This window comes from Podarcis melisellensis, assembly GCF_964234715.1.
Source record: "Podarcis melisellensis genome assembly, chromosome: 11".
Classification (NCBI taxonomy): domain Eukaryota; kingdom Metazoa; phylum Chordata; class Lepidosauria; order Squamata; family Lacertidae; genus Podarcis; species Podarcis melisellensis.
In genome coordinates this window covers 35095866-35109032 of record NC_138543.1, presented here as the reverse complement: position 1 = coordinate 35109032, position 13167 = coordinate 35095866, and the positions used below count along the sequence as shown (strand labels likewise).

General features: G+C 38.5%; 1 protein-coding gene across 4 annotated transcripts in view; it reads right to left on the bottom strand.

Moving 5' to 3' along the window:
* IQGAP2 (IQ motif containing GTPase activating protein 2) overlaps positions 1-13167 on the bottom strand; it is a 121320-nt gene that overhangs the window by 16139 nt on the left and 92014 nt on the right. For all 4 annotated transcript variants that reach the window (XM_081929336.1, XM_081929337.1, XM_081929338.1 and 1 more), the window contains 10 exons: positions 13077-13167; positions 9805-9966; positions 7182-7324; positions 5330-5500; positions 4546-4629; positions 3153-3224; positions 2832-2901; positions 2464-2672; positions 1564-1713; positions 464-627 (listed from right to left, as the gene is read on the bottom strand). In XM_081929336.1, coding sequence (XP_081785462.1) covers positions 464-627; positions 1564-1713; positions 2464-2672; positions 2832-2901; positions 3153-3224; positions 4546-4629; positions 5330-5500; positions 7182-7324; positions 9805-9966; positions 13077-13167 — 1316 coding nt within the window. The remainder of the gene's footprint in view (positions 1-463; positions 628-1563; positions 1714-2463; positions 2673-2831; positions 2902-3152; positions 3225-4545; positions 4630-5329; positions 5501-7181; positions 7325-9804; positions 9967-13076) is intronic.

Here is a 13167-nt window from a genome sequence, read left to right as displayed (position 1 = left end):
TGCAGTAAAAACAACCAGCACTTACATTACAGTTTAAGATTTAAAACCTATGTCTGTGATTTTTGAATGGGCACAGTGAAGCACAATGGCTCATTCCATTTTGTCCATTCACTAATTCAAGAACAAACATGCTCACAGAATTTGGCAACAAACAATTCTGTTCAATGTAAAGATAACTAAAATGAAGGATGGTTTTGATACAGAAGTACAGAATATGGCTTGCATATAAACCACTACTGATATGATTTACGGTTTGATCCCTTAAATTCTGCTTCAGTTAATATGATGCAAACACCCTATGTTTGGCAATTCTGCCTGCGATGAAAAACCCACTATATGAACAAGAGACAACAGAAGGGAATTTAACAGTTTACAATTTTGTTTAAACAGGCAAGACATAGATGTCTTATGATTAAAAAATGGAGATAAAATGTAGGGCCACTGTGTCCTTTAATATACGCACTTTATTTCTTCTTCTAGAGCAGTTTTAAACAGCTTCAGAAGCAAGTATTCTTCTCGCTGATTAGAAGCATAGTTGTACAAAGTAAAGATAACTGTATCCATAAACTTGGTGGATTTATTCTGGGGCATCTGGAAGATCAGCTTTGCCAGGTAAGTTGGATTAGTCTATGGAAGAAATATTAGAATGACTGAAAAAACATATTAATCAAAATGGTGAAGTTTTCCATTGCCTGCTTTATTAGCACCGAGTCCTCAGTTCTCTTTCATTTGTATCAACACTAATCCAAGCTTGCCAATGACTGAAAGCGCCATGGTAGAAAATGGTAAGTACTACACCACTTCCTAGTATCAAGTTTATTACTCTTGAAAACTATGGCACAGCTCAAACCCTCTGGTTATCTACACAGGCCAGCCATCTGACAGCCTTTTTAAAAGATAGCATGCCTATAAATAAAGTTTCTCATTGCGGTTTCAACAATGGCTGTGAAGTGAATGAGTGAATAGCCTTCAGGGCACCAGGAAGGAAGAGATAAGGTAAGGTTGTTGACGCAGGCCTCTATATAAAGTGAAACACTTTATTAAAGCTAAGCAATATAACTGTATGGATAAACTCATTTAGGAATCCTATTTGCCACCCTACTTTTGTCTTTCTACTGAAGAGCCAATAACCAACAGCTTCTGAATAATCTACATTGCAACAATATATGTTACAAGTGAACAGGAACGCAGGAAATTTGTTCAATCTCTCCTGCTTTCTAATTTGTCTGATCTCGCCTCCCTTCTCCTCTCCTCTGCATGGTCTCTGCCCTAAAATGGCTGCTGCTGACCATCAAAGCACAAACAAGCAAGAAAGTAAGGAAGTGGGCAAACTCTGGATGTATGGATATCAGGATCTGTGGTGTGCATAGAAAGGTTTGGATAAATGAATTTTTGCATAATGAGTGGGTAGATAGGGGGACCTACATGTATATGCTTGAAGTCAGAATGTGATATGTACCAAAGGTTCTCCCCGCCCCCATGATGAAAGTGGGAATTCATTATTCAAGCAGACATGTATTATGAAACTACTTAACATGAATCTTCAACCACCACACAGCTCACCTGTAGAAGGTAAAACAAGTGTTGATAGGCCTCCAGCTTTTTCCGCCTCTCTTTGCTCAAGCCTTTGATGCCCTGCTTATCTCCAGACACCATCTCTTCTGCCTGATTTTTGCTTTTTTTGTTCAGCTTCTTGCTGTGCGATACAACATCCTGGAAAAACAAACAAATGCAGAACTCAATTGTTAAGGCAAAGTAAAGCTGCAGTTCTGTAAGTAACCTAGAAAGAATACCAACATTAGAAGTAGAACGTGGGCAACTGCAGTCTGTTGCAACCAAATAAAACAAATGTAAAAAGGCTAAATATTAAGTTAGCAAGAAAAAGGTGCACACCATAGTTTTGAATGTCAAAAAATGAAATCTAAGCAACAGGCAGAGGGTCAATGGATGAAGCCCAGCTAGACAGTTGTCACACAGATTCAACCACTTATTAGTTCCATGTAGCAGGAGACAACACTGCTTGACTGGTGGCAATAATCCCTTAAACTATTGTAATTGTAATGGAAGGTACTTTAAGGAGCTAGATTAAAAAGTGTGGCTTGATTTAGAAGATAAAAACTTTAGGCTATGTAAACTTTACTGGCTTAAAATGCATCTAAGGTCATTCTTTTTCTCAGTTCAGATTGAAGCTGGTTCAAGGGGAAATTTAGTATTTCATCAGAAATGACAGGGTAGATAGGGATTGTGACTAATGTTGTGTGAGCATTGCCTCCCAACAAGTGTGTGTGTGTATAGGAAAGCTGCAATTATTCATTTAAGAAAACACAAAGATCTTAGATAAATTTATTTTGGTACTCTTTCAGTTATCAAGCAGCTGAGCTACTAAAGTAAGTAAATGGGATAGGGCTCTCCAAAAGACCCCTTGGCTGGGAACTCACAACCACTGTCACCCGTTTAACCAACCTGCAGAGTTATTCTGTTTTTAACCAGCAATCCTATCTTGATATCCATCAGGTTCAGATCTTTCTCCAGCTGTTGACTAGATCGGATATTTGTGACCACCTCCTCTCTTAACCTTGTTACTTCTAGCTCTTCTTGGAAGTCTAAATCACTCTGATCCATGAGATAAGCAAATTTGCGAAGGACATTCAAAGGAGGATTTTCAGAACCAGCTGCAAGTTAAGTAAACAAACCATAATTTAAGCTCAGGAACTTTAGACATTTCATTCTAATCAAAATACCTCAAACCAGTTGCAACATGTGTGCTGGTGTTTGTTAGGCATTTATCTGCCCACTCAATTTATGGCCAAAAAATATTATCCAGCACTTACTCAGTGTCCTGTAGTCTTCCCTAGCTTTGTTTGCTTTAAGGAAGGCTTGGATTTTCACAATTTCTTCATTCTGAAAGAGACACAGATTATGCATTTATGGACATCATCACACAGGAAACAGTCAGGCTGTAATAATTGTATATAATGCAAACTCAAGCATGCTTTTTATCTCTTTTCCTCTGGCACCGAAGCCATGCCATCCCATGGTTGGGGGCAAATGTCTGATCTATTATAAATTTGTTTTTGTCCAGTCAAACTGAGGGCAGCAGGACCCAGAGGATCTACCCAGTACAGAATATGGGGGAAGTTGGGGAACCTTACATGATCTTTGAAATATTGCATCCGTTTCCTGTATGTTCTTCTTGCTAACCACATTTTGACCCAAGATTGAATCTGAAAGTCAAAGAAGAATGAACCAATAGGTAAAATATTTATTTAGTTTTTATTTATTCAATTCATATTCCACCCTTCCTCCTGAAGGAGCACATGGCAGCAAACACAGCAATAATAACACTGATTTTAAGAAAAACATTAAAAAAGCAGTAACCATTAAAAACATTTTTAAAAAATCAATTGCAGTTGCAATAAAACAATGAACAACTTTTTAAAAATTCTGTTTTTGAAAACGTCTATGTTTAAAAACAATTTATTCACAAACTACACGATGGCATTCTGGTCTTTTGTATAATGCATATAGATTGGAGCTCATACAGTACATATCACACCTGAAGTTAAAAACTAAACATAACACTTATCCACTGAAAGTTATCCATATTAAGATGGGGCAAATTCCTCTGTTTCAGTTCATCAGCCTACAATCCCAGAGTGACATGGACAGACACTGGCTCTTTCAAGTGATAATTTCAGGGTTCTTCTTGACTATACAATTATGCACATTCCTAAATATCTCTACAACAAGAAGCAATCAGATAACTGCTATTACTTAGCTCTCAAGAACTAGGTCTGCAGACACCATAAATCATGGATTTTTCTGTTACACCTAACCTTTGCCATTTCACTGAGCTACTCAAGGTTCACGTGCTTGATTAAGGTGCACATGCTGAGCACCAGCTTTCAGAAACAGACATAGTTTGCGTATAACACTAAGCTAAACTATGGCTTAGTGTGAACGAGCAAATGTGTACGAACATTATACTGATAATGCAGCTCCCCTGGTTCTGCCGGGGGCTAAGATGTGGTTTGACTTTCTGTCAAAACCTGGGTTTGTGGTTTGTCTCCCCCAGACAAATTGTAAGTGATCAACCAGGAGCAAACCTTGGCAACTCCTGATTGTTTATCTGGAGCAAGACAAACCACAAACCTCGATCTGGATGTAATGTAAAGTATTAACTATAGTTCTGTGCTGTGTAACCGGACTGGGGAAGGAGTGCTCTGGTCTTAATTTTTGCTCTAGGAATCCACACATATATTTGTTCATGCTAAGCCATGGTTTAGCTTATCATTATGTGGGAATCAGGTCAATGACCAAATACCATAAAATAGCTACTTGTCCACAAAAGCAGCACCTTTCAGAGAAAAATAATTGTGCCTAAACCAGGAAGATAATAAAAATCAAGACACATAGTATATGAAGTTAGCACTGGTGGTCTCCAAATAGAGGAATACAATTTTTTTGAATAATTTTTAGTAGTTTTCCAATTTTACCCAATAACAACCCAATTATAACAATATCAATTAATATAGGACTACTTACCTTGATAATAGAAGCAACATTTCTTTGCAACATTTGAAGTCTTTCAGAGTAGGTTTTCCTTTGCTTATAACCTTTCCAGGATGCCTATTTATTTGGATTAAAAACAACAATAAAGGAACAGATTATTAGGACTAAGAACAATTCTAGATATTATTTTATCTTGAAAATCCTTTGGAGCATTTTCTAGAAGAAAAGAACGATGACATTTTTAAAGAAACACCACCATTTTTTTTAGTTCATTCCTCTTTGATTAGTCAACAAACTTCTCAATAGACATCTCAGCCCTTGTTTAAGGCTTCCTATTCTGTGGCTCATGCTCAAATTCAGAATAGACAAAAACTATTCTACTGTAACTTCAAGGTTTTGAAATGAAAACATAGAGGAGATGAGTGGAAATTGCCTTTTTCAACAAAAAGTGATCTGTTTATGCAAACTGTGGCTATGACGTAACTAATTTTACTTGTGGTTCCAAATCCCATCATTTGAAAGTGGTCTGTTGAAAATGTTTGCAAAAGATAGCACTATATATCACCTGTACAGTAATAACCATTATTAATTTGTTGCACAAGACGTAGGATTAAAAAATGTCAGGTCTATCTGGGTCCAGGCAGATGACTGTTAGGCTGACTGGGATAGGGGCACTACAACCAGCAGCTAGCCAGCCATAAACAGAGAACTATATTATCATCCTAGGCTATACTAGTGCAAGATTTGTCTAATCTCACTATTGGGTTGTTCAGTTAACAGCCAGAAGCAGCCATGGAGCTTCACTAGATGATCATACCTGTAACTTTATCACTGATGGCTCCTGGTTTTGGAGATACGCCTTTCTTTCCTTATATTTTTTCCTGACAAGGAATCCCCTTGCTTTAGCTTGTAGCTGAATGATCAAGTCCTCATTTGCAAACCACAGCTGTTCTCTGTTGTAATCAGATGTAATTTGGGCAACAATATTCTAAGGAAAGAAAAAGATGCCAGATATCAGGCATAACTTAAGAAGCCAAGCAAAAGCCAAACAGTTTGTGCAGCTAATTGAAATTCCAATTTCCATTTGAGCCCAATGACCACCCTTACACTGTTTTCCTCCCATTGAGTTTTAATATTTGTTCTATAATTCATGTTGCTACACTGTGAACTGTTACAAGGGCTTCATAAAAACTGCATCCATCAAGTGAATTCCACAAGGGTTATTATACTAGGATGTTCTTATCTTTAAAATGCTGCCAGATTGATTAGCAATTCACTGTGCAACTCCCTGCATCTCCAGTGTGCAAAATGTCTCTTTCATAATTTTCTTCTTTGTAGTTCAGAACATTTGGCCGGGATAACATTTAAAAAAATGCCTAGCTGAGACCAGACTTACAGTCTGTGGTTTTCAGGGCAATCTTTGCTTAGTTCAGAAGATATTAACCCTTTCAGGGCATAATGAAACATACCATAATAATATATTTTGCAGGAAAAAAGCCCATATGTGACATCAGGTGTGAGGTAGATAAAGTCATAGCTAGGGCAAAAAGGGGGTCAGTTGATTGATGGCGCCTTTTAAAAAGCTTTTGCAAGGTGCTTTGAAGCCCTGTGTAACAGCTGGTTGTTGGGGCTTTAAAGTGCAGTGCAGAATTTTCTGCAAGCAGCAAGGATCAGCTTGTTTGTTTGTGCTGAAAGAGAGTCTTGCAAAGCTGAAGCCCAGACAATCCTCTGGCATCAGCATTCTACTGAAATCAATTATGCTTCCGGAACTTCCTAATGCTGCCATGGGCTGCTGCAAGAAGTGGCTCATATCTGAGCACTTTAAGAACAAACAGCTTTCTAAGGAAAGAGAAAAGTGCTCATTTTCGAACACAGCGTCTTTTATATCTTTTCTTTCAAAAGGAAGCAATTTTCATTTGAAGCACCAGAGGAAGCACTGAGAATACGAACTGCTTCCTCTGCAGAAAAAAGAATGCTTCATTTTTAGATGCATCTTTCACCCTGCAGAGACTTCAGAGAAGCTTTCTGTAACCAATCAGCTGTTATCAAATGACTCTGACAGGTGTCAACCACCTGACATCATTCTGACATCATGCAATTTGCAGGTGGCTGGTCCTGCCCACCTGTCAAATTTGGGCTGCTGGGGGCAGGGGGAGAAGAGATAAGCACTAAACGATGAGCCTTGGAAATATCTGATGCATTGGTTTTGTGATCTGAACCACGACAAAATGAATTTATATTGCATCTTTGAACTCCCCATCTGTAATAGGTTTTAAAATAAATATTTAAGAAAATTAAATGTGGAATGCTAAATATGCAGAAGACATTACTACCTTGAAAATTATTTGCAACTCTGAACATGCATAATTAAGGCTAAATATAAAGAAACAGATTTTCCAGAGTGGTTCAGGTCTGAGAAATAGCACTGCAACCTTTCCATTTAAAATGAAAGGTTATCTTCTTTGCCACTGAGTTTCATGCCTTGCTCCATTGCCATCTTAACTATATTCTTGATGCCCAGCAGCGTCTTCCTCATCATACTTTATCATTTTATGTGCACACTGCCTATTGATAGTTAAAGCCATGCTCAAAGCAGCTTCATTTTACACTCTCCTCAAAAAAATCCCAAACTAACACAGAAACGAATCACAGCAATTATTTTGTTCTACCTGAATCTCTTCACCAGTCAGCCAAGATGTTTTGGGTACAATTCCTTCAGGTGGTACACAAGTTCCCTTTCCAGTTTCCACATTATAGTAATAATCATAGATGCCTTGCATTAAGAATTTGATCCATGGGCCTTCATCAGGATCTGAAAGAATTTAAAGACAATAATTTTATTGTTTAGACATTGCCAAAATAACATAAATGTGCTTCCACCCTCCCATTTCTAATCCTTCAGCACCAATACAAATGCAGACTTGTGGTTGCAAGGAGAAAAAGGACATGGTGCTGAGACCAGGATTCAACCTTCATGTAACCTTCACTCTACTCTTGGGGCTTTTAGAACACCACAACCTCACTTCAATTATAAATATTTGAATGATCTAGAGCAGTGGTTCCTAGTCCGCAGACCCCAGGGGGTCCACTGGACCATTCACATAACAAAAACTACCACAGAGATACCAAAATTTTCAAAAGTAGGGGGGGGGTCCATGGATTTGCTTTTGAAAAACAGGGTCTGCAGTACTTAGCTAATTGGGAATCACTGGTCTAGGGAAACTGACTTCCTCAGAAGGTGGTGGACTCTCCTTCATTTGAGGTTTTTAAGCAGAGTTTGGATGGTCATCTGTCATGGATGCTTTAGTTGAGATTGCTGCATTGCAGGGGGTTCAACTAGAAGACTAGTTTCTTCCCTGGCACCTCCTCCCTAGATCTTAATTAGGTCAGCTTACTCTACAACAGTTTAGGGTTAAATTGCACATGAACAAACACAACGTGAAGGCTGCTTAAAACCATCCCTACTGCAGCCTCCGCAATGCAAGCTCTGCAACCACATTGATTGGCCAAGTAGAGGAGACTTCTGCCTCTGCAGCTACTGTAAATCTACACTGAATTCACAAAGGCTCCAAAGCCACTTAGGGCATTGAACCCAAAACGACTCATGCCCCAAATACCTGAAAGAACACCTCCTTCCCTACAGACCCTCTCAGGTGCTAAAATCCGGCCTGGGTGCTCTTGACCTAGGAGAGGTCATTCTTTATGGCAGCCACTCTAAGTTGTGAAACTCCCTCTACGCAGAGATACATCTGACAACTTCATTACTGTATACAGTTTTTGGTGAATGCCAAAGATTCACCTCTTTAGCCTGGCCTTTGATAATGGAGATGTATTTCTTCAGGACCAACCCTACTTTTTGTTACTACATTTTTTAAATTGTAAGTTCCTTAACTGTTTTAAACTGCATTTTAAAGTCTTGTACCTGCCCTGGGACTTTAGAGTGAAAGGCAGGTGACAAATTAAGATTACTACTATTACTACTAGTACTACTACTAAAAACAATATATCATGTTGATTCAGAGGACTCTCAGTAGCTTCCCACCCAGATTACTCCACCCAGATTACTGAACAGACCAATACCAGCTCAGCTTCAACAATGCTGCAGTGACAAGTGTTTGAGACTATACATTCACTAGGGAACTAGAAGACTTATCAGAGGCAACAGAGCCACTTCAAGCTTTGATTCACAACCTCCTAAGTCTCCTTTAAACAGAGAACTATCCAGAATCTTGTAAGGTGCATCATTAGAAGAGGTAGCTAGCAGGACCACATTTACCCATAATACCATCAGAGGCCTACAAAACATTTTCTTCGTGGTGGTGGGGGGGAGAGGGATAATAACACTGCAATATGTAGGATACTTTTTTTTATTAAGCTTTAATCATTCAGTACCAGAAGGGAATAGGCATGAAGTAGCCAACACTTTGTGATTTGAATAATGAGGAAAGAAGAGGCAGGTCTCTCTACCCTGGTGCAAAACAAAATGAAACTTTTGTCTCACAGCTGCTGCTTACATCTTTATTGGATGTCACACCTCATGCACACTTTGAGAGAAACAGATTGGAAGTAAAGGCTGGTAGAAAACAGAAGTTAATTAGTGGCAGGAGCCTTGTACCAGATGTTCGTCATAGGAAGCAATAGTTAGTCATTGAGAGAAACAGGATGCTGCAGTGAATGAGTCATTGGTTTGACCCAATAATATAGTTCCTATGGTTTAAACAATCAGATCTATGCCTCTGTTGCAGAGGGTCTTCATGTTTTTATAGTCTTCATATGGTGCACATGCACAAAGCCACAGTCATAAGCAATGCTATTCGGTTGAATCTGGGCAGGAACACACAGTTATAGAACTACAAAATGCAGGAATTCTGGAATGCCAAGCCTTCTCCAGAGGCAGCTTGTCAGAAGAAACTCAGCAGCAACTTCTGAGGCAGCAGGAAGTTCTGTGGAGGACTGCTCTTGTTTGCAACAGAGATCAGAATTGTGAAAGCACAACTGCTTCAAGCTCAGCTCCTTCTGTGTTTAATTAGCAATTGACATTCCCCCAACTAAAACATCTAAGAAGACCTTTGTCAGAATATTTCAAGTACTGCTAATCAAATCATTTCTTTCAAGGGCAAGCAAGAACAAGACATATCTAAAATGGTTCTTAACTGGCATATGTTAAGACTAGCAATGCTTTTAACAATAGGATTAGACAAGCAGCTTGTGAAAAATGCAAAACATTTATAAAAACTTCATATTTAATTAGGTCCAATTTGTTGTGCTGCATGTGACGGGTTAGGGTATTACCTTTGGTTTTTAGATTCTTGGCTTCCAACAGACTGTTGTAGTATGTTTCCGCACACTCTGGGACAGCTCTTAAATTGAAGTTAGGAGGCTGCAGAATGGTGACTATCTGTGCAGAATCACCATTTTCTAAACACTGGTTTATCATTGTTGTCCCAATGGCCACTAAAGGACAGAATAATGTTAAAGGTTATCAATTATGCATTTCCAGCAATCCACACATTATGGGCCCTTAAGCAGATTTGTGGCATAGGGTGAAACCACCGTTTTCTAGTCCAGTTCATGGTAACTGACAAAGGGAACTCATGGATTGGGGATTCATCTCATGCACAGGACATATGCTTTACATCAGATTATTGTGGGGAAAATAATCTGAATAATCCAACAATAATATGAATGTGGGAGATATTGATGACTCTGACTTTATTAAGCATTTTCACAGCCATTCAAGGGTTAATTAAAGATTGCTGAAATTTAATGCAATACGAATGCTTAGAGAGGAAGTCGCGTGCTACAATGAAATGTCCTTAAAAGAGATATAAGATTTTGACATATTTCAAAGTGGCTGGGAAATCCAAAGAATGCAATTGGTTATGCTAGTCATGTATTGCTTAATTTTTGAGAGAGTGATTTTTTTTGAGAGGAATGATTTTTTTGTTAAGCGGGAGATGGGCTTATGTGTTACACTGCCACTGGGGGAGGAAAGCCTTCAAGAAACTAAGCAGAGTTAAGCTACCATGTTCTGAGAAGTGGCTTATTTGAACTCCATCAGCGTATAGATATAGAAACAGATATAGATATCAGTGGTAAACTTGCTTTGGGTTCAGAGGCTTCAGTGAGTTTGGAGACTTATCCCCCAGAAGCTGTGCTTGGTGTCAGGTTTAAGCCTCGGAATATGTTACAAATAACTAAGTATCTGAACACATCCAGAGTGCTTTTCCCCATAGCCAGCCTGGAATGTGATCAGAGCAGGGACACAACATCATACAAGCCTTAAGATATATATTTAATGTTCTTATAAATGAATAACACTTCTGAAAGTATCATATGTATGCTTTTTATTCTTTTAATCCCCCCAACTGCCCCTCCTCTTCCATACCGCCTTTAACAGTTAAGCTTGAACTTCAGAGTCTCTTAATTCACAGAAGAACTTAGTGCCAGTGCAGATGCAGAACTGCTCAAGGCTGGGCACGGCAAGTTTTAAGCAAAAGTGGCATAGCAGCTAGAGTTCCAGACTAGGACTGGGAAGACATGGGAACAAATCCTCACTCAGTTGGAGAAATAAAGACCCACATATGCCATCTTGAGCTCAGAGAAGGAAAGCCCTTTTAAGTAGTGATCTTTCCAAGTCTGCATCTGCTTTGGTATTATTTTCAGATGTTTTAAGTTTTCTATTTTTTGTGCATTTGCTGCCCTGGGTTCAGTTGGGAGGAAGGGTGGGATATAAATTTTAAAATAAAACAAGAATAACAAAAGAAAGAAAGAAAGAAAGAAAGAAAGAAAGAAAGAAAGAAAGAAAGAAAGAATTGAACACTGCTTCCCACAATTTTCTCACTTTTCTTTTGTTCCATTCTTCCCCTCTGGTCAAATAGGTTTAGCAAATTTTAGTAAAGATATTAACCCTATAAAACTTGCTTATAAGGTTCAGAGCACATAAACGGCATGAAAACATTCATATTGTAAACAAGGAAATAAGGAATAGTTTTGAATGAATCTTATGTGGGTTTTAGATTGTATTAGCCACCTTGAGTGTGGGATGAAGCAATGTACCAATGTTTAAAAAGAAGAAAAGCCCAAACAAGTTTGCAGCTCATTTTGGGTCACATCTTCTCTCCTATACTTGTCTGCTTTACAAATAACTTTAGCACTCAGGTGGAAAATGGCATAATTACTCTTTCTCCTCTGGTATTAAAATGGGGGGAGGGTTCTAAAATGTAAGCCTAGCTAGCCAGGGAGGAGGGCTCTACTTTAGGCTAACTTTCTCTGATATGTGCTGGTTTTCTAAGCAAAGGAATGCAGGTTTATTCCTAATTTGTTGAGCAAACATACAATATCCACTTTCAGGCTGAAATGGTACAGTTAATAGAAGGATTATAACCCTCACTTCAAATCAAAGAAGGCAAACCAATGAATCTAGTAAATCAGCAACAATATCCAAAATTCAACAGCTTGTCATTTTTAGTGTTTACTAAATCTTTGGTCTTTTTTGAGGGAGGGGGAGTTTCATCCTTGGACAATCAGCAAACAATTCAAGCAAAAACAGGCTTAAGTTAAATGGTATCATTTTCTTTACATAAAATAGCTGAGAGTTAAAAGTAAACAGACTTGGGTCCATATAGATTGTATATTTCAGAATGTGACTTGCTAGGTGTGTATTTGACTTGGGGAGGGGGGGACAAAGTTCCAGGTAAACAGGTGTCAATACTTGGTTTCAAAGTTCATGTCTACCTTTTCAGGAACAGCAAGTACTTTTGACAACAAAAGTAGTGTTCAACATAGTGAAATACTAAGCTCTAACAACCTCTACCATCCACAAGTCAACATGGCTTTATTCTAGCTGGTTATTCCATACCAACAGCAGCTTGGCTCCATTATCTTCTTTTTTTTTTTAAGTGCCAAAATCAATAATGGCACTTTTAACTTGTCAAGTACTTTATAAGCTTTGCTGCATTCACCTTCACAACAATCATATGTGATTTAATGGATGGGAAATTGTGGGTCTAGGAGTAAAGTTATGACAGAGGTAGAAAAAATAGGAAATTGCCTTACAATGAGCCAAACCATTGGTCCATCTGTCCCATTGTTGTTTACAATGACAGACAGCAGCTCTTTCAGTCAGGGGTCTCTCCTAGACTACTTGGCAATGCCAAGGATTGAACCTAGGAGCTTCTGCATGCAAAACAGATACTCTACCACTGAACAAAGGCCTATCCATAGATGAGATATACGATTCTGTGAGATTTATCATTCTATATTACCAAGGTAGGAAATGAGTCAATATCTTGGTCACTTAGTTGAAATTCACAAGATTATTCAAGGGAAGTTGTGAAATTTTTTGGTAAGCTTACATCTCCCGCTATCAATTGCATCCCTACACTAACGAAGTTCTATCCTTGAAAGCCATTGCACACAATCATGCAAGTATGAATTCCCAAGGTAAATTGGTCGTGTGAAATGGAATTTAAATGGCCTTGTTGAAATAGAAAGTGAGCCTTTTACTGCTATTGCAAAATGATGATTAACAGTTCATAGAACGGATTTAGGTGGGTGCTTACATTTTGATGCATCTTCTATGTTCATGTTGGCATCATCAATTCCTTTCTGTATCTCATCCAGCCAAAGGACTGAAGAATCATCATGAGATTC